Source organism: Alligator mississippiensis, chromosome 2 (assembly GCF_030867095.1).
Source record: "Alligator mississippiensis isolate rAllMis1 chromosome 2, rAllMis1, whole genome shotgun sequence".
NCBI lineage: Eukaryota > Metazoa > Chordata > Crocodylia > Alligatoridae > Alligator > Alligator mississippiensis.
The window spans coordinates 210,643,778-210,664,867 of NC_081825.1; the positions used below are offsets into that span (position 1 = coordinate 210,643,778).

Sequence of the window (21,090 nt, forward strand, 5' to 3'; positions counted from 1 at the left end):
AGAAGTGGCACATGCAGTCATTTGCCACTGGTGGCAGCAATACAGGCAACCTGACTTAAGCAACTTGGAGTGAAGAGGATAGGCCCGGGGGGGGGGGGGGGGAGGGGGGCTGGCATGTCTATGAGTGACTGGCAGGGCTGGTGGGTCAGTACGGGCAGAGGTTGCTTGGTCAGGGGAAGAGGGGAAGGAATCTGGGGATTAAAAATAGTCCAGTTAGGATCAAAGTTGGAGGTAAAACAGAACAGCCCCAGGGCTGAAACGAGCAGGTGAGATTCCCCAGCTCTGGGGATGTATATGTAAGCGTTGGATAGATCAGGTTAACCCCTTCCTAGATCAGTTATCCCTATCTCAATCTAAGTGCACCTCCTGAGATGAACTAATTTAGTTTGGGCATGCCATTTTTCAGTCAAATTAAACTCTTAGAATGCCTACATGAGTGGGCATTTAGATAAGCCTAACCCTGGTTAGATCAATTGAAATTCAATGCCTGTACATACCCATAGTAAACAAGGACAGGAAAGATGGTCTAATGATTACATGGCCAACCTAGAACTTGGGAAACATTTAAATTTCCCATTACATCATAGGCCTCCTGGATGAGCTTAGGAACATCTCTCATTCTATGTTGTTATTTAATGTTCATCTTGAGGTCATTCTCAATCAGACCAAGACACATAACTTATCTTTCCCTTCTATATTGAACCCTGTAAACCGCATCAAAGCCACCAGCTTTTCATTCTGATATTTCTCAAGCATACAATAAAGATGCTAAATAATGCTATGCAAAATAGAAGTCTTCTAGGAATCAGTCTGTTGACTACTTGTCTCTCTAGGCTTGAATCTTCTTCGGGCAGCAGAGAGGGGGTCAGTATAAGGAATGTCCATTAAACAGGAACAGGGAATTCTGGTACTTCTGCAAAGAAGTAGACCTGTGTTCTAGCCATGCAGTTTATGACACCACTGGTAGATGTTAAGGCAGTTGCACAATTGGGGTCTCAGGAATTTTAGGTCCCATTTCCTAGATTGCTTAACCTGAAGTGCCAGAAGTCTACAGCAGGTCACACAATTTGGAGAATGGGGCATAAAATTGGAGTATGAGGAATGTTATGCCCCATTCACAGAATTGTGTGACCTGCTGTGGAAAGCTGGCATGGCAGGTCAAGCAATTTGGGGAATGGGACACAAAATTTCCAATCAAATGACAGCCAGCATGGAAGGGTAGGGGGCACCTGTACCTGGGGAATGGGAAGCTTCCTACTCTCTAGCTGCACCCCCAATCCCCCACAGAAGTTGCAGCTGGGGAACTGGGAGCTCCCCATTCTCCAGGGGGGGTTTCCATGGATGCCCAGGAGCATTAAAAAAGTGGGAGTGCCACAGGGGTTCTCAATTGCTTGCTTGCTTTTAAAAGGTCTAAGGCACGATGAACGTACCACTGGGGAGCGTTTCCCATATGTCAGGCTTACAGAGCACCATTTCTTTAAAAAAGCAGATATGTAGCTTTGAGTCCCAGCTTCACTCTTATCTGTTTTTTTGGGGTTCCCTGGAAACTATAAACCTGAAATCAGGGAAAGGCTCTCCAATACTGGGCTCTTGGTACCCCACACAGTGGAGCTGGGGATGGGGGAGATCACTCACCCCCAGCTGCTGATGCTGTTTTAAAGAGGTACTCGAAACAAGCATGGGGGAATGGGGGAGCTTCTCCATTTCTAGCTGTTCATACTGAGCATATTTTTTAAAAGAGAGTATGTAGTTGGGAATGAGGGAGATTCTTAGATCCTTCTTTAAACTGGTGTGTGCAACCAAGGAGAGAAGTAAGTTCCCACATCCCCAGCTGTACTTGCATATTTAAAGAGCTACCCAGCATGTACAGCTGCTTGTGTTGGGTGCCTCTTTTGACTGGCATGTGCAAGTGGGAATAGGAGAAGATCTTTCAACCAGCTGCACACCCATATTTAAAGAGATGCTAAGCTTTCTACACCCAAGACCACAGGCTGCAGGGCAAGGATTTTTAAGGTGCCTGCCTGGTCCTAGCAAGCTCATATCTCCCAGCCAGGTTCCAGACCAGAGGCTTCCCAGCTGCAGTGAGCACTAGGATGATGAGGCATGCCACACATTAAATTTATGGTACCATACAAATCAGCCACAAAGGTGTTACACACATTCCGAGGAATATTTTCACAGCTCATTTAGCATTTTATGGTACCATAAATTCAATATACATATGGCATGTCGCTTCCATTAATCATTCCAAAAATGTAGCACATGCCAGGGACCCAAGAAACTTACAAACACACTGCAGCAGGGTCAGCATCAGACCTTGAAGTTCAACAGAATTTCTCAGCTCACAATAGACTGCTTCTAGGATCAGTTGTAAGAATATATAGAGTAGATCAGTAGCCCGCAACGCATGACTCATAGAAAACATTGTCTATGAGACCCTCCAACATTACTTGGACCACAGCAATTTAAAACTTAAAACTGAGGTTGACAGGGAAAGTGAAGTATGATATTGTATGAATCATATTATTTGCTCAGTACTTGACACTCATAGGCCAAGGACAGTTGGGAGACCATTGGTGTAGAAGGTTGACAGGTACAAGAGTAAGAAGAACCTTAAGGAGGACCCTAACTATCAATGTAGACATTATGTTACAGATGTAACTATACAATAGTATAGTTACAGTAGTTCAGTAGAGAATCTGTTCTCTGAACTATCTGAGATCAAAATGCATTTATAAAATCAAAATTGTTTGGGCAATGAAGCACATTAAATAAACCTTTAAATGCAAATTATATACAAAGTGCTCTCACTTTTACCACACATTAGGCAGCCTATCTTGAAGTCAGCCTATCCTGAAGTCAGATAACAGAATGATTTGAATAACTGTTGTTTAGACAATTGAGACTACTGTAATTATTTCAGTAATGCTTAGCCAAATAATTAGTAGCAAGTCCTCTGAATTTTTTCCATATCTTTTTAAAGCTTGATAAGTAGGATGTGTTGTCCATTAACAAAAAAGAGAGAGAGATTGCACTAAACTCCATTCATCTTGCCACTATCTAATTGGAACCTGGGGATAAATAATCTAATTGGACCTGTTTGGTACCTTTTAGCTTTATTCAAGTATATGATAACTCTTAAAGGCTGTATGAAGTATTTTGGCAAAACATTTTGTATAGGCCACTGAGAAAAGCCTACTGTTAGTGCACACAAATGTATGCCAGAGTTGTCAAATAAAACTGTTTGAACCTAAGACAGAAGGATGAAATGTTTATAAATGTTGTGTTAAGAATATGTGACTTTGCTATCAACGCAATTGGAGAACCTGTTGTTCAATGCAATCCAGTTCACATGTACTTTCTCATTTCTCTGCCATCTTTCCTATTCTTTAAAGCAGACGCTGTGCATGGCTCCATCGTGAAATCAATACACCAAGAGTACACCTTTCACTTCATCCCAAACAGGAAAACTCATTTACCATGTAGGGAGAACAATGGTTAACCAGCTTGGGTGCTTTTAGTCTTCCAGTTCTATCCCGCAATTCTGCTTGAGCTATACTTTCTTGTTTCCCTTTTTCTTCATGGATTTTTAACAATCCATTTCTGCTGACCTTTCACAGTAGTTGGACAAGGAAGCCATCCCTGAAGTCTTCTTTCCCTGCTGCTAGTTTGCCAGAAACGGATACCAGCCTTCTGGTAAAACAGTGGCATGATAGCACTCTGAATTACATGTTGATATTAGTGGATAGGAAAGGAACAGAATGGTAGAGAGTCAGTTGGGTTTGCTGCAAATCATTTTGTGGTTAGCAGACAGAATTGTTTAATGACATTCTCATTAAAGGTTCTTGCTGCCAAATGCTCTCTGCTTTTCCCAGTACTGTCTGCATTATAATGAGTAACTCCACTTGAGAACAATACTTTCTGTAAATACGTCATGCCAGTGACATCACAATAATTCCATTCTAGGTAAGAGAGAGAAGGAGCATTGTATGAATTCATTCTTAGAACAGCTTGGTTTAAGAATCATATACTACTTCATCTGAAATCCATCCTGATACTTGGGCTGGTACACCACTATTGTGAATGAAATTAAATAGGTCTGGCACAAGTATGACTTTGCAGTGGGGAGTTATCTAGGCCTGGGCTAACTCTATAATGTATAATGTATATACTGAGGACCACTGTATGGGTTTGTGTGTATGTATCTTCTTTCTCTCTCAGAGTCACAAACCCCCTCCCCTCCCCTTCCTCCACCCACCCCTCCCCTGGGCTTAGTTGGCTAACATTGTATTTTCTGTAACCTAGTTGCGTTCCTCTCCTCACCCCCATCCCTACAATATTAGTTCCTTGCTCGGGCGATTTGTATTTCCCTACTGGCTTTGTCATCTTTTTGGATTCATAATCTTAAACATCTACTAATAAAATCCATTCCTTTGGCAGAAGGCAGGGTAGCAGTGCACATTATAGAACAACTAAATCAGAGATGCATAAGCTTTCATGAGCCACCGCTCAGTTCATTAGACGTGGCTCACAAGAGCTTATGCATCTCTGATTCAGCTAGTCTAAAACATGCACTTCTACCCTGCCTTCTCTGCCCAATTTAAGACAGACTAATATAGCTAATTACCTCTCCATATAATATAGGGGTGTGTTTATACTGGAACCATAGAAGCTCAGACATACTTAAAATAATTTATTAAATGAAAAAAGCCTTCTAATTCATTATAAAGAAAACAATTTCTAAGTTTAATGCATTTGAGTTGCTGGGAAAAATCCCAGCAACTCAAAGGCGTACAATGGAAATATAATTTATATATATATATAAAATGGTTAGGGCTGTGCAAAGCTTTGGTTCTCGATTTGATTTGGTGGAGATTGAGCCCGATTTGGCGACTGAATCTCCAAATCCGAATCAAATCAGGAGACCCTTTAATCCCTCCAAATTGAATTAGAATGCTCTGAATTCAGCTATTCGGACATAGACATAGCTTTAAATGTTTTTTCTACATACCTCAAGACACCAGGTGGCTTGTGAATGCTACAATTCTGGGGCAGATGGAGCATGCCACAGGAGTGCAGGGGGTACCCAGCACACACAGCAGCAGGCCCAGAAGTGGACCCGAAGCACTTCTAGTCCACTTCCAGGTCCACTGGGGAGCATGGGGGGGGGCCCCCTGCATCCTCTCCAGCTTGGTGACTAGTGCCTTCTGGGTCTGGAGGGCACCCAGGGTCCCCCTGCAGCTGATAAGCAAGCTGGGAGCGTATGGGGGGGCCCCCAAGAGCACTCCCCGGTGGACTTGGAAGTGGTCTGATAGTACTTCCGATCCACTTCTAGGTTCACTACCGAGCATGTGGGGCATCCCCTTGCGGTCCTGTGGACGCTCCATCCGCCCCAGTGTTCACGAGCCGCGCCTGGTACCTTGAGGTATGTAAAAAAAAACATTTAAAGCTGTTTCTATGGCTAAATCACTGATTCGTTTAATCAGCACCTAATCTTCAGATCTGGATTTGACCGAATCAAATCGGGGATGGTTATCCGAATCAATCAACAAATCGAATCACCGTCCCTGATGCAGGCTGAATCCAAATTGAATACAGCCCATTTTGCATACCCCGATACACACACACATATACACATATATATAAATATATGCACACACATATATATACACACACACACATATATACACAAATACATACACACGCACACTTATTATATATAAGTATACAATACACATATATACGCATATATGTATACACACACATACACATATATATCTTCCTCCTTCCAGTGTTCTTCTCTGAAGCTTTTAGAGAGCATACAGAGCAAGCTTTTAGAGAGCATACGAAGTGGCAATCATATTGTTAAGTATCCAGAATTGGTCGAACCCTGAAATACTTCTTTGTTAGAGCTTCCAAAATTCAAATAAAAAATACAAATAAAATGGCGCAATTCTAAAATTATGTTTTGAAGAAATGAAACATTTTGACATTTTTGAAACTTTTTATTTTGTCATGGTTAAATACAGTGACATATTTGCCCAAATGTTTTGACCATATTAAAGTGACATGTTATATTATGTCAAGCATGTGTAAAAATTGAAATGAGTTGACATGTATATTTTATTGTATACTTTAAAAAAAATCTTATTTTAGATTCATTTTATTGAAAATGGATATTTTGTTTGCTAATTTAATACTCTAACTCAGGGGTCAGCTCCTTATGGTCCATGGGTCAGATGAAGCCCAAAAAACCATTGGTTCCTGCCTCTAGACATAGATATTTTGAAGTTAAGGAAGTACGGGTTGGATGAATGGACTGTAAGGTGTATATAAAACTGTCTGGATCACCAGGCTCAGAGGGTACTAGTCAATGGCTCAATATCTAGTTGGCAGCTGGTATTGCATAGAGTGCCCCAGGGGTCACTCCTGGAGCTGGTTTTCATTCAAAATCATCATTAATGACCTGGAAGATGACACAGAAGGCACCCCCAGCAAGTTTGCAGATGATACCAAGGTGAGGGGAGTAGTAGATACACTGGAGAGTAAGGTTAGGATTCAGAGAGACCTAGACAAATTAGAAGACTGGACCAAAAGAAATCTCATGCGGTTCAACAAGAACAAGTGTATTAGCACGGAACAATTCCATGCACAGGTTGGGATCTGACTGGCTAGGTAACAGCCCTGCAGAAAAAGGCCTGTGGGACAATAAGCTGAATATGAGCCCACAGTGTGGTCTTGTTGCCAAAAGGCTAAAAGAATACTGGGCTACATTAGTAGGAGTGTTGACAGCAGATCAAGGGAAGTGATTATTTTCCTCTGTTATGCACTGGTGAGGCCACATCTGTGTCGAGTGTTGGGCCCCCCGCTACAGAAAGGATGTTGACAAATTGGAGAGAGTCCAGTAGAGGGTAATGTAAATGGTTAGGGGGGCTAGAAAATATAACTTAGGAGGAGAGGTTAAGGGATTTGGGCTTATTTAGTCTGGAGAAGAGAAGACTGAGCTTCCAACTACCTGAAAGATGGTTCCAAAGAGGATGGAGTTAGATTATTCTCAGTGGTGGCAGATGACAGAACAAGGAGCAATGGTCTCAAATTTCAGCAAGGGGAGTTTAGGTTAGATATTAAGAACAAACTCTCTCACTAGGAGGGTAGTAAAACAATGGAACTGGTTACCCAGATAGGTTGTGGAACTCATCCTCGTGGTTTTTAAGACCCAGCTAGACAAGGCCTTGGTTGGAATGATCTAATTGGGGGTGGTCCTACTTTGAGCAGGGTGTTGCACTAGATGACCTCCTGAGGTCCCTCCCAACCCTCATTTTCTATGATTCTATGATATTTGGAGGCCTTCAGTTGTTGGAGTAACGAGCAGTGGAAATCATTTCTCCTGTGCCACAGTGGAGAGAAATGGTGGTGGCACTGGTAGCAGCTAGATCTTAGTACCCTCCCACCTCTGACTTAAATTGGGTCACTCCAGCCTGAAAAGCTTACAGCCTGAAAAGGTTGTCAGATACTGCTCTACTGAGAGTGTATAATTGTTATTCTAACCTGTACCGAGTTGATAATTGGAACATAGTTTGCTCAAGTGTTCTTTTCCCCCCCAGCTGTATTCTAATGCTGCATGGAATATTTTGAGTTCATCAGAACAATATTTTCTAATACCTGTCTATGAAGATGAAAAGGGTTTTGGAGAATATTTCATTGAATGTTCGACTATCCATTCAATTCACTTTCTTGTCCACCCTATACAAAGGCCAAGGAAAATCACAGCCCCACATTTGTGGGAGATCAAGGACTGCCCCTCCTCCATGCACTCCTAAAGGAAGTGGGAGGCAGACAAACCTAATGAAACCTCTGCCCTCAAACCTAATGTACCTTCTTCCCCCAACAACTTGTACATTAAACAAATCTAATATACACCCTACTGCCAACAACTGGCCTTTTGAGCCAATTGTGGTTACTAGAGGGAATGTGCTGCACAATGTCAAGGATGGCATAATTTCTGTTCTCTGAGGAGCCAAGGGAGGGATGATAGCTTAGTTATACCCATGAATTTGTATATCTCCACCCTGTATTGTATGCAGAATCAAAACTAAGAGTTAAAATGTAGCACAAGTCTGATCAGAGAGAGGCATCTTTCTCTTTGGTTGTACTTTGTTGCATGATAAATTTGGAATTGTCTTTTTAAGACATTTAATCTTCCTGCACCAAGCCCTGAAAAACATGATACTTGTGTTTAACTTTAAGCATGGAAGTACTTGCAATGCATGAAGTCACTGCAGTGCCTTAACATGGTTTTCTTTGTCAGATCCCATAGAAATGTCCATAGCTAGTCCAGATAAAGAAGCTGAGAGTATACACACAGGTTCTTACTTTGTCAAGGGCTGCCTTTTCTAGTTCATCTTTTGCAACTGCAAGTTTTTGCTCCAGATCTGTTAGCTGTTGTGCCTGTGGAGATAAAATGAAAAACACAGTTGCTGATGTAATTTACAATATAATCATTTCCCTGGTAATTTTGCATTTTGTGCCTGTAAGACAGGAAGGGATTTAAACTCTACAGAGCAATGTATATAATTAAGGCCATAATTGCCTGCCAGATGACCAAGCCTCAAGGGATTTTTTTTTTTAACTGAGAAAACATGCTCTTCATGTACAAATTGGGTCCAAACTTGCCTCCTTTATGCCAATGGATGTTAAATGCCAGTGGCAGTAGGAAAAAGCCACCTTGTATAAAGTATTTAGAAATCCCATCATAGTGGGTTTTTTTGTGATAATCAGAATATTTACATATCTTGAACTCTTTTGCTAATTATTCAAAAATTTGTCTTTTATTCTAAACATTTTAATACTTTCCATTAACATACTTCCCCCCACACACCCACATGTAGAAATACTATGAGAAGATTGGTATACAAGGGATTAACTTTAGGTCTCTTTCTTTCCCACTTCTGTAGAGATTTGAAAGGAAAGGATAAACAAAAAAAGGCTACATAGCTGTTAATGCAACAGCATGATGAGAATGTCTTTGGAGACACAGGAATTCAAATATAGGGTCACAGAATTTAGCTGGAAGACATGCTGGAGAGGTTCTCTCTTTTTACAGTGCATTTTATTATTTTCTTGTTGTAAACATCATTCCTTGAGAAGCACACCTTGATGTTGACAATTTATTAAATATTGGTGCCAGTCATTCCACTGACTTATATATGTATAATTTGACTTGAGTAATTTTGAAGAATGACATTTTTCCACTAGGAATCCATTACAATTCAATGGAATTCTTCCTGCAGAAAAATAAAATTATTGCAAGGAATTCGACTTTAAAGAAATTAAGGATCTTCAGCTTCCTGCGGCTGTGCCTCCAATAATGTAATATCACATTACTATATAACCAAAAAGAAAGGATGCTGTGTTTTTTCTTTTATTGCAGTACTTGCAAATGTAAATAGCCCTGCAGTTACATTCAGTGTTTATGAATGAAAAGGGAAGGGGTACATTGAAGCAGATGGTTATCTTTTCCATTGAAAATTTTAATGAGACAACATACATCATGCATATGAATAGGTCTGTAACATTCTATCTCATCAGTTATAAAAGACACAACATTTTTCACTTTTGAATAGACATTTGCAAACAATCAGTTACTAAAATGTATTGTTAATTTTCCCCCAGGATACTACCATTCTGATGTCTGACTTATTTGATACCTTGGCAGGTAAAGATTTTCTCAGGGAAAATTTTCTAAGGGTACTTCTTTACTGAACACTAAAGTATACTGTAGGTATTTCAGGTACTGTGGCAACATGTTATTTAGCATGTAGAACACTGTGCTGATCTGTCTACTCCACTTCTGACATGTAAGCTAGCTCTCATAAAGGTATGCCTACTGTACACTGCAGTACAGACTTTACATAAATGACATTTTCCTACGTTATTAACAGTAGTCAAAGATATGTATGTTAGTGAACAATCTGAATCTAACAAAAGGTTATGTGCAGAATTAAATGCCAGAAATTATATTAAATATTTAGTTTTAAATGTCTGGTTTAAACTGACAAAAGCCATGACACTAAGTTAATGCATTCCAGTCTCTAGCTACATGAAAAAAGTTTAACTGCATTTAAAAAAGGATTAAGCATTTTTGTGGAGAACAAGAGCATCCATAGTTCCATTAGTTAGAAATATATCTTCCAGCCATGCCACGGCTTCAGGGCATAAACTGACCACTAAATGAGATAAGAGCAGATGAAACCTTCCCTCTTACCATGATATTCTATAATTTGTCACTATTATTTTTGTGTCATCATCTTTTCAAACATCTGACACTAGTAATTACCAAAGATAGACATAGTACTCGTCTGGTCAGGTAAGATAACATATATGTTCCTAAGAAAAGTAAAGGTCTTTCTTATTCAGAGCCCCTTGAAATAAAAAGCATGTTTCCACTGAATTTAAGGGAACTTTGGATAGTGGAAGACTGTGTAAATTCATTTTAATTCATGGTCTAGTGGTAACAATCCAGCTGCCACACAATGGCATTTAATTTATGATGAAGTCTTCTTGTTGAAATAACAATGTTCATTGAGCAATAACTGATTTTTAAACCTTGGTATTTCAGTTTTTAACTTCCTGTAACTTTAGAGTAACCAATTATTTTTTCTATAATTTTTTTAAATTATTCTGTAACTTTGAGCTACTCCTATGGAAACCAACAAAACTCAGAAGAGAAAAAAATAGTTAAAAAATAGTAAAAGGCTGAGTAAAGAATAACATTTATACAAAAAGTTTGGAAATCCATTTGAATACTGCCTTCTTTAAAAGCTGGCACTAAACAGTTTCAGGGAGTGAAGTTTTTCTTTGCTTTATCAGCAATACGATACAAATAATTTAAGCAGCTTTTCCCAATAATATCAACTCTTATTATTATTATTATTATTAATTGATTATATTTTACTTACTGGTAAGGGGAAAGTTTTAACTATACCTACTATAAGGGCTTGTTTCTGTGTGGTGCAGAGAATCACTGACCTCAATCAAGCTCCATGAAAACTGAAAGTACTGAGTTTGTCATTGGATTCAGAACCTTGAAGAATCAGACTTTAATAGAAAAGAAATTAAATGAACTATTTTGTTTCATCCCCTGAGAGGTTACTTTGAGCAATTACTGTCAGTTCAGTAACTTAAATAAGACACTCAGTGACCCACCCAGTACACAGATCCAAATTCCCATTGAAATCAATATACTCATCCTATTTTACTTTAAATTACATCTAAGAAAATGCCACAGCTATTTATAGGTATAAAGAGAGACTAGACTATATTCAAATCTTAAGTTATACTGAGTGACTCTGGATTTATTGATGCCATGATAATCAAGGTCAGATTGAGGACTTTTGTGCATATGTCTATTTGAACATAGAATATGTAAAAACATGCAACTGTTGCCCCTTTTTTTGGCACAGTGACTCTGGCTACTTAACAAAGACTTTATTCATCATATTCTGCACATCATATGGATATTCTAAAGATTTATCTTGATCTGTCTTTTAAAGCAAGATGCATATAGCAAACGGTAAAGGAGGTAAGTTGTGTAAGACCTACAGGCCAGAAGCTTTATTCTTCTAGAAGTCAGCTATAATGCTGCCCTGGACAACTGAGAAGACATATTCACTACTGGCCACAAGTACATCTTCCGAAAAAGTGTGACTTATGTTGCTCTATGCAAAATCCTTCAGTTTTCCACAGGAGAGACATGGAACCAAAGATCATCTTTGCATCCCCCAGACATATTCCTCTATCTGAAACCTTAAACTTACTATATTATCGCCAGTGGCTCATCCATCTCCTATCAAAGCATTTACATCTATGTAAAGATAAGTTCTAAACAGACCTTTCTTGTGCTTTGGCTTTACTGGTAGTTTAACAAGAGAAAGTGATATCTTTACCCTAAACTTTCTGTCAAAGCTTGGCTACTCAACTGGTATACCCTACAAAATCTTTTTTCTAATTCTTTCTAGTTCACTATGCTTGAGAAGAACCTTTTTACCCCTAGTTTAACTGAAGTTTCCTACAAGCATGACTATATTCGATTTCTATCTATGGTTTTCTGTTCCTGATCGCTCATAAAATAAACCAGGCAGAAGTCCAAATTCTGCCATCTTGGCTAATGTAACAGGGTGCACTGGCGCTTCTCTGTTTATCCACAGAGGCAGACCCAGAGCTGCTGGGCAATGTGGGGAGGATTGAATGGAAGCCTCTGCGGTTTGTAGGGCGGGGACACATGGCAGGAAGCACAGGCTGAGAGCCCAGAGTCCCTGGAGAATACTGAGGAGAGTAGAAGCAGGGCAGATGCCTGGAGTAGCACGTCAGGACATGTGATAAGCCTGGAGCTATGGTACCTCCTTTTTATTTTTGTTTTCCCTGTTTTTCCTGACATCTATTGCAGAGGTTGTTAAGCATGTTAATTCCAGGGCTGGCTGCATACATATCTATACCAAGGAATGTACTTTAGTTTCTCCCCCACTCCCCCAAGTTCATGAGTTAATTGGACTTCGGTTATTTGATTTATATTGGACTTTGTTCCTCCCAGTGGATATTCACAGTTTAACAGAAGGCATATAACAATTGATTCCCTTTGGGTTGAGGTACTGAACCAATAAAGCCCTAGTTCTCTAACTGGGGGTAATAAAGAATTAAGTGATGGCCTTTGAGTGGTGATAGCCAGCCCATGCTTAATTCATATGGATCAGTGGCCTTGAATCCTGATACGGCAGGGTGAGGTAGCAGATTCTCTGCGGTGCAGTCAGCTGATGTGAGTGTGGGGCTGGGGAGATGGTCTGTGCTAGCTAATCAGGGGTGGCCATCTGCTCAGCCAGACTCTATGTTCTTCAGCAGCCTCCTAGAAGGCATGTGGAAACACCCCCAGCTGGCCTCACTGGCCTAGGCCACGCAGGCAGGCTCAGAGCCACATGCCCCTCCCCAACATCAAACATCTGTTCTGTTCCCTTTCAACCTTCCTTCTCTTTGCATAAAGCATGATATTTAGATCACTTGTGCCTCGGGCTTTTTGAATATCTGTATTTAGCCCTTGTTACAATTATAGCCAAATTATTTTTGCCTCTACAGGTCATCAGTTGTATAGCTCTGGATTAAATCGATTATTCCTTTACCAGTATTAAAATACTAAGTTTTTAAAATGATTATTCATTGAACTTTGTCAATCAAGAAGTGATTTTTCTTGAATCTTGAATGAGGTTTTAGATAATTGATGACTTTGTGTTGCAAGCAATTGATTTTTTTAAAACAGTTTCAAACATCAGCTAGGGCTAGTTTATACCCACAAATGAGGGTAGAATTATACATTTTGATCAGTTAGGAAACACTGGATCACATTTGATTATGTATGACTAGCAAATAGGTGTTAATTCTAGTTTTTCATTTAGCCCTAAATAAATAATAATTTAAGAAAAACAAGGATAGGATATTACTTTTTTTGTATTTCTTTTAAATATTCTAATTTTATTTTAATTGCAAATTCTAGAAGGGATACCTATCTAACAGGAAAGAGAGGCTGCCACTGAATGTTTAGGATTTTTTTTTTTTACTGTACTTACTCTGTAAACATTTGCTTCTTAGAAGAATACACTGGGTATGCCCATGTGTGCAATTAATGTAAAGCGATAAACTCTGGAGTTTATTGCCATCTGAACATATGCCTGGGAGTGCAGCATGTTCAGCCAGGTAAGAGCAGCCCTGGCTGGTCGCAGCTTCAGGGTGTCAGCCTTCCAGCCTGGGGCTCCTCCCCTGGCTCAACATGCAGCAACAGGCCTGGCTGGGGCAGAAGGGTGCTTCAGTGCAGGGTCTAGTCAGCAGACACCCCCCGAACTGTAGCACCCTTGTGCACTAGCCAGTTGGGTCAGCATCTACAGGTGTGCTACTGCGGAGTTTTTTATTCCACAACATGATAGTATGTGTAAATACAAGTACTTTTAAATATGAATGCTATCCTACTGCAGAGTAAATAATTTTACCCCAGCACAAGAGAAGCATATGTGTAGATGCTGAGACACTTACTGTGTATCTAATTAGTCTACTGCACAGTAAATGTCTCGTGTAGACACACCCACATACTAAAAGTCTCTGAGCTTCACTATTTTCTACAGAACAGAACATTAAATGTAACTAAAAATGACACTTTTTGTAGGTGCTATATAGTTTAATCAAATACACAGCTAAATCTGGCTGTTCAACAGTATCTGATTTATATTTCAGACTGGCATAACAAGAAAGTAAGCCTACTTAATATATATGTCTTCCCAAAATCCTCATGGAGTGTACATTTTCCTGATGAACATGCTCATTAATACCTTAATGCTTTTATTCTTCATTAGTGACTACTCTGGATATTCACTCTAAATGGAGAATCTTGACCTTTGTGGTTTTCATTAATAGAAGCGTCACTTCTCTCTGCTTATTAACATTTTTTTCTCAGTGTTTCTTCCTGCATTTAAAATACCACTCTATGACTAAAAGAAAGTGGATATCGGACCCATCTCTCTAGAAATATAACATTGTATAACATGATATTTTTACTGGATAGTGTATACTCAATATTTGCCAAGGTGGTGTGAAAGTTATACGATTAACTACACCTCTGCCCCTTTTCTAGTCTTTCTAAATGCAAATGTGTTAGGACTCATGCCTTTGCCTTCCCAGGGCTAGATTTTACAACAAATTCTTGAAAACTCAGTATTTACCATGAAAGAAGATATTCTGATAGATGAACTTACTGCATCCATTACTGCCTGTCTTAGGTCTCTCTGTCCATTAGCTCTGCTCTGGGGTGAAGGGAGAAGAGGAAAAGTTCAGAACAGAGGAGTAACCAAAGAAAGAGACATCATCAGACCTAGGATAGGAGCTGGCAAAGGAATCCCAGATGACCTCAAGAGGTAAGCCTGAGAAGCCTGTTTCCATGAACTTGGACTGGCTATCAGGAAGCTTCCAAGGAATCCTCAGTTCTTAAGCTCCCTGCTATGAGTACTGCTGCTGATGCAGGAGTTTGGAAGCCCTGGTTTCACAAGCAGACCATTTGCTGAGCTGCCCTTCACCTGGGGAGCCTTTAAGTCCTGGTATTCCAGGCTGCTAAGGAGCCAGGACCCTGGGATCTTGGGCTTCCAGGTGGTTTACAGTAATGGTACCCAATCAGCATATGCTGCTGAGGAGATAGGAGCTTCAGAGCCTGATATACCAAGAAAGCACATTTGGTAGACCATCACCCCAAATCAGTGAACTCCGGATGCACTGCCAAGAGCCTATGACCTAGCACTATCAGGACTTCCAAAGGCTTGACTCGCCATTCAGCTGTCTGGTATGCTGCTGAGGACTAAGACAAGTATGTTGGGAAAAAGGATTTTGTCATGGGATCTTGACATAGGCAGGAAAAAAGAGCCAAAGTTAGAATTTCATCAAAATCAGACATTTTCCGTGGAATGCTTCAACATTTGAACCTGATAGCATTTTTATGGAGAAAAAAATCCCAGAAAATGTCTATCCATAATTTTTGCATTTAATTATAATTTTTTTTAGGCACAGTGTAGAACACAGCATGGTAAATAGGCTGTAATATTACAAAATTAGGTCTAAAATGCTAAGACTTAGAGAAAATTCTCTAAGTCACATGTTTCACACTGCTTGTATTAATAGTGTCCTGGCTTACCACACTAGCGGATTATATGATTCCCAATCTAAAATTCCATTTCAGTTTTTCTCATCAGGGAATGCAGAGGCAGAGACAAATCTCCATTCATTCCTTTGGCCTCTCTTCCCAGGTCAAATGTGGGGATGTAGACTGGCTTACTCTTACACACCCAGACCCAGATCTAGATAGCATGTAACAGGATGGAGAGTTTCTGAATCTATAGCACGGGCATAGAGACAGAATCTTTCACGTAGTATTTGCAACGCTTGCTTTTATTGTCCATGCTTTCATTAACATATCGTCAGACCCAGCAAAGTCAGTCAAGCAGGATGGCTGTAACTAAAGCCAAAATTTACTGCAGTGTCCTCTAGATGCAAGTTTCTAATCCCAGTAGTCAGGGGGGGAAAAAAATACTATCAAATGTTCTTAATTATTTTTGTAGGGCCTATCACTGTAGTACTTTAACCACAAAAGACAAATGGCTGTGCCAATACAAATTACTTGCAAAGTGTAGAACTGGCATTGATGTAATTTGTTCAGTCAGAATTCTTTCCCTGCTTTGTTAAATAGGATATGTGGATTCAAATTAAGACATTTCATCAAAGACTTACAAGAGTTCTCCCCCTCTGTTCCTTATACACCTTTAAATAAAGGATCAGACTTTGGCTTGTCTGACACTACACAGATGTGTTCTCTTTTCTCTCTTAACTCTTCTGATCCCGCTTTCTGGTCAGTTGGAATTCATTGCCCACTTCACAATGGTAGTCTTTCCTACAATTTTCTTTTTCTTTTTTTTATACTTGGTGTACTAATTAGAAGAAGTCCAATGAATATAGGACAGTCCTTTAGGTCAGATCTGCTTATATATGATGGCAATAGAAAAACTCTCCCTGACTTAGTGGGAAAGTGGAGCAGGTACACAGTGAGTTCTACAGAGTATATAAATTACTGGCAACTTTAAAGCTGTTGCTTCTAGTAACTGTCTCACTCTTGCTATTAAGTAACCTTGTTTAACACAGTTTCTCAGACTGACTATTAAAGACAATATTAATGACAGTGCAAGTCCTTACCCCTAAGGCAGGATTTTCACTGAAGTTAGTATTTGGATACAGATTTGGATTTTCCATTTCATTAAAGTTGTTATAACATTTTTAATGTTCAAGACTATTTCCTTAGAAACTTTGTAACAGCATCCAAGCAAAAAATAACCTAGGAACAACTAGGGTTAAATCACTCCCAGGACAGCGTCTCCTGGGAATGTGAACACCTACACACGTTCTCTTCTGAGAGAAGCTAAGGCAGAGTCCTACAGCTTTTCTCCCTCCGCTCCAGGAGAGTGTTTCACTTGCTGGACTTAGTGCTTCATCTGAGCAATGAATCAAACACGACCCCTTCTCATTGTGCTGAAGGGAGACACAGGCAGTGTGGGTCAGCCAATCAGGGGTGCCCTGTACACTGCTGCCATTCTGCCTCCAGACTGAGGAAGCCTGAAAATCATGCTGAAATGCATGCACAACATATCCCTAGCTGTTCAGTGTCAGCAGTGCAAGCTCTCTCCTCTTTAGGAGCTCATCATTCAAATGTCTGTTCAGACATCTCTGGGTAGGTCTTCTATCAGAAGAACAATGGAGGCATACACCCAATGGAAGGGAGGAGCCATCACCAAAGAGAATTATACCTCCATTGCTCGAGATTGCACGGGGGGCTATTAGGAAGGCTAAGGCAGAGATGGAACTGGAACCAGCAACCCAGATCAAGGATAACAAGACATCCTTTTTTAAATACATGGCGGGGGGGGGGGGGGGGGGAGAGAAGGTACTGAGCAATGTGGGGCCTCTGCAGGACATGCTTGGTAATCTGGTGGTAGCACCAGGTGACAAAGCTAATCAGATGAAGCACCAAGTCCAGCAAGTGAAACACTCTCCTGGAGGGGAGGGAGCAAAGCTGTAGGACTTTGCCATAGCTTCTCTTTAACAGTTTCTTTTTTTCCATTTTTCTGAGCAGGGACAGGGACATCCCTCCCACTGGGAATCTGGATGGACCCAGGGGAGGCGCAGCCAGGCCCAGGGTCAGTGAGGACCTAGTCAGTGAACTTCTGGGGGGACTAGACATGTTCAAATCAGCATGTCCTGATGATCTCCACCCCAGAGTGCTGAGGGAATTGGCAGAGGTCATTGCAGGACCCCTGGCACAGCTTTACTAGCACTCATGGTGCTCTGGTGAGGTGCCATAGGACTGGAAAAGGGCCAATGTGGTCTCCATTTCCAAAAAAGGGAGGAAAGAGGACCCAGGAAACTATAGGCCCATTAGTCTTACCTGGGTCCTGGGGAAGCTCGGAGAAAATTATCCAAAAGCACATATGCAAGGGACCAGCAAGGGAGATTACGCTTAGAGGCAATCAGCATGGGTTCATTAGAGGCAGGTCTTGTCAGACCAACCTGGTTGCCTTCTACGACCAGATCACAAAAGCCCTGGATGCAGGTGTCATGGTGGGCGTAGTCTTTCTGGACTTTAGGAAGGCCTTCAACACAGTCTCTCACCCCATCCTCATTAAAAAAATTACGTGACTGTGGTGTCAATGCCTATAGTCAGATGGGTCACAAATTGGCTGGAGGGCTGCACCCAGAAAGTGGTGGTGGAGGGGTCATTTTCGACCTGGAGGGACGTGGGCAGTGGGGTGTCCCAGGGCTCAGTCCTCAGGCCCCCACTGTTCAATATCTTCATCAGCGACTTGGACAAGGGGGTGAAAAGCACCTTTTTCAAGTTCGCACATGACACTAAGATGTGGCAAGAAGTGAGCATGATAGAAGAGAGGGACAGGCTACAAATAGATCTGGACAGGTTACAGGGGTGGGCAGATGAGAATAGGATAGGTTTCAATACGGACAAGTGCAAGGTATTGCACCTGGGGAGGAAAAACCAGCAGCATACCTACAGGCTGGGGAACTCCCTTCTTGGTAGCACAGAGGCAGAAAAGGATCTTGGAGTCACTATTGATTCCAAGATGAACATGGGCCACCAATGTGAGGACACAGGAAGGCTAATCACGCCTTGTCATGCATCCATAAATGCATCATGAGCAGGTCCAAGGAGGTGATCTTCCCCCTCTATGTGACATTGGTCAGGCCGCAGTTGGAGTACTGCATCCAGTTCTGGGCGCCGCACTTCAGGAGGGATGTAGATAGCATCAAGAGGTTCCAGAGGAGGGCTGCTCACATGATCAGGGGGCAACAGGATAGGCCCTATGAAGACAGACTATGGGACCTGAACCTGTTCAGCCTACACAAAAGAAGGCTGAGAGGAGATCTGGTGGCCACCTACAAACTTGCCAAGGGGGACCAGCAGGCAATGGGAAAGTCCCTGTTCCCCCGAGCACTACCAGGAGTTACAAGGAATAATGGCCATAAACTGACTGAGAATAGGTTCAGGCTAGACATCAGGAGGCACTACTCCATGGTCAGAGTGGCTAGGAGCTGGAACCAACTTACAAGGGATGTGGTGCTCACCCCTACCCTGAGGATTTTTAAAAGGAGGCTAGACAATCACCTGGCTGGGGTCGTTTGACCCCAGCATCCTTTCCTGTCCATGGCAGAGGGTTGGACTTGATGACCTGCTTAGGTCCCTTCCGACCCTACCAACTATGAAACTATGAAACAAACCTTAGAGAATTATCCCAGATTATTTAAGCGTATATGCAGCCATATACTATATTTTAGTAAACAGAAAAAGTGTGATTTAATATGCTTAATATTTATTGTCTTGTCTGTCTCAGGAGAATACCCTGAAAGTTTTCTTTTGAGGATTAATTCAATATTTATTTTGTTCCACAAGATAATTAAGATTATTCATCTTTTTGCCCAACTGTAAATTGTTCTGTTGATGCATGATATACCAAACATGCTTCACTATGACATTATTTTGTCCACCTATAATTTATTAAAGTTATCTAAGTTACATTGAAACTATGACCTACTAACTACTTTGGGGAAAAGTTTCTGCAGTTTCCTCCAAAAGTAGTCTCACTTTCAAGGATGTAGTCTCTGTCAAAATCTCTCTACAAAGAGACACACAGAAGAGAGTAACTGAAGTAGTCATTAACTTGTGTGGTTGTTTCTTTTTATTTTTTTCTTTCCGTAATAAGAAAACAGTTCTAGATAATTTGCTCAGGAGAGGTCCCAGAAACCTGGAGGAGAGCTGATGTTGTGCCCATCTTTAAGAAGGGGAGGAGAGAGGACCCAGGGAACTACAGGCTGATTAGCTTGACCTCAATCCCAGGAAAAATCCTTGAAAAACTTCTCAAGGAGTCCATATGTGGTAAGTTAGTAGAAGGTCAAATAATGAATAACAGCCAGCACTGTTTTGTCATGGGTAGGTCATGTCTGGCTAACCTCATCTCCTTCTACAAATAGGTTACTCACCACTTGGATAAGCATGATAAAGTTGACATCATTAACTTGGACTTTAGGAAGGCCTTTGACTTGATGTCCCATGAGGCTGTCAAGGTAAAACTAGGGGACTACGGACTCAACAATTCAACAGTCAGATTGTTATGAAACTGGCTGTGGGGTCAGACCCAGAGAATACTAATAGATCTGTGTAGACCTGGTGAAGATAGCCAGTGGCATCCCACTGGGTTTGGTACTTGGACCAGTGCTTTTCAACATCTACAATCAATGATCTGGATGTGGGGATGAAAAGCACACTGGCAAAGTTCCCCAATGACACCAAGCTATGCAGAAGTGGGGCCACGCATCAGGGTAGCCTGACCTAGACAAATTAGTTAGATGGGCAGACCAGAACCAGGTGCTGTTCAACACCGAGAAGTGTAAAGTACTCCATCTCAGGAGGAAAAACCCACAACAAACTTACAGGCTCAGCACAACATTTGAAAGGGTCAAGACGGGCCATAGCTGACCATAAAATGAGCATGAGCCACCAGTGTGATACATATTTCTGGAATCACTGAGGTCTGCTGCGAGTGATGAGTATTATAAAACCTGCTACATACCACACAGAAAGAACCCCAACATTTCAAAATCATTTCCAGTTTTTTTATCCCAAGGCTACACAGATAGTTGAAGAGCATTTCTGTAGGTCATTAACCATGCAGTATTTCTCATTAATTTGTTTATGAAGATAATATCTGACAGTATTCTACGACTGTTAGTTCAGAGAATTCTCCTGATGCACTGAATTGTGCATGCACTGTATTTTTTTTCTCTGTCATCTTTCATCCAACTTTTTTTCCATCAATGTAAGACTTTAAGACTCTAAAGAAAGATGAAAATGATACAACTATATCACAAGAAAAACACAAAAATAGTAGGTAAAAACAGAGATAAAGTGGGATTAATTTTTATCCCCAGGATTTAAAAGGTCCAGAAATTTAACTA

The 21,090-nt window shown here is 40.9% G+C and overlaps 1 protein-coding gene across 8 annotated transcripts in view; it reads right to left on the reverse strand.

Annotated features, from left to right (window-relative positions):
• The window catches only part of LUZP2 (leucine zipper protein 2), a 433,570-nt gene that overhangs the window by 108,822 nt on the left and 303,658 nt on the right, over positions 1 to 21,090 (reverse strand). For 5 of the 8 annotated variants that reach the window (XM_019477006.2, XM_019477005.2, XM_019477003.2 and 2 more), the window contains 2 exons: positions 14,757 to 14,837; positions 8,374 to 8,448 (listed from right to left, as the gene is read on the reverse strand). In XM_019477006.2, the coding sequence (XP_019332551.2) occupies positions 8,374 to 8,448; positions 14,757 to 14,837 (156 nt within the window). The remainder of the gene's footprint in view (positions 1 to 8,373; positions 8,449 to 14,756; positions 14,838 to 21,090) is intronic. The other 3 variants (XM_059722726.1, XM_019477004.2, XM_014602168.3) reach the window with 2 other exon arrangements.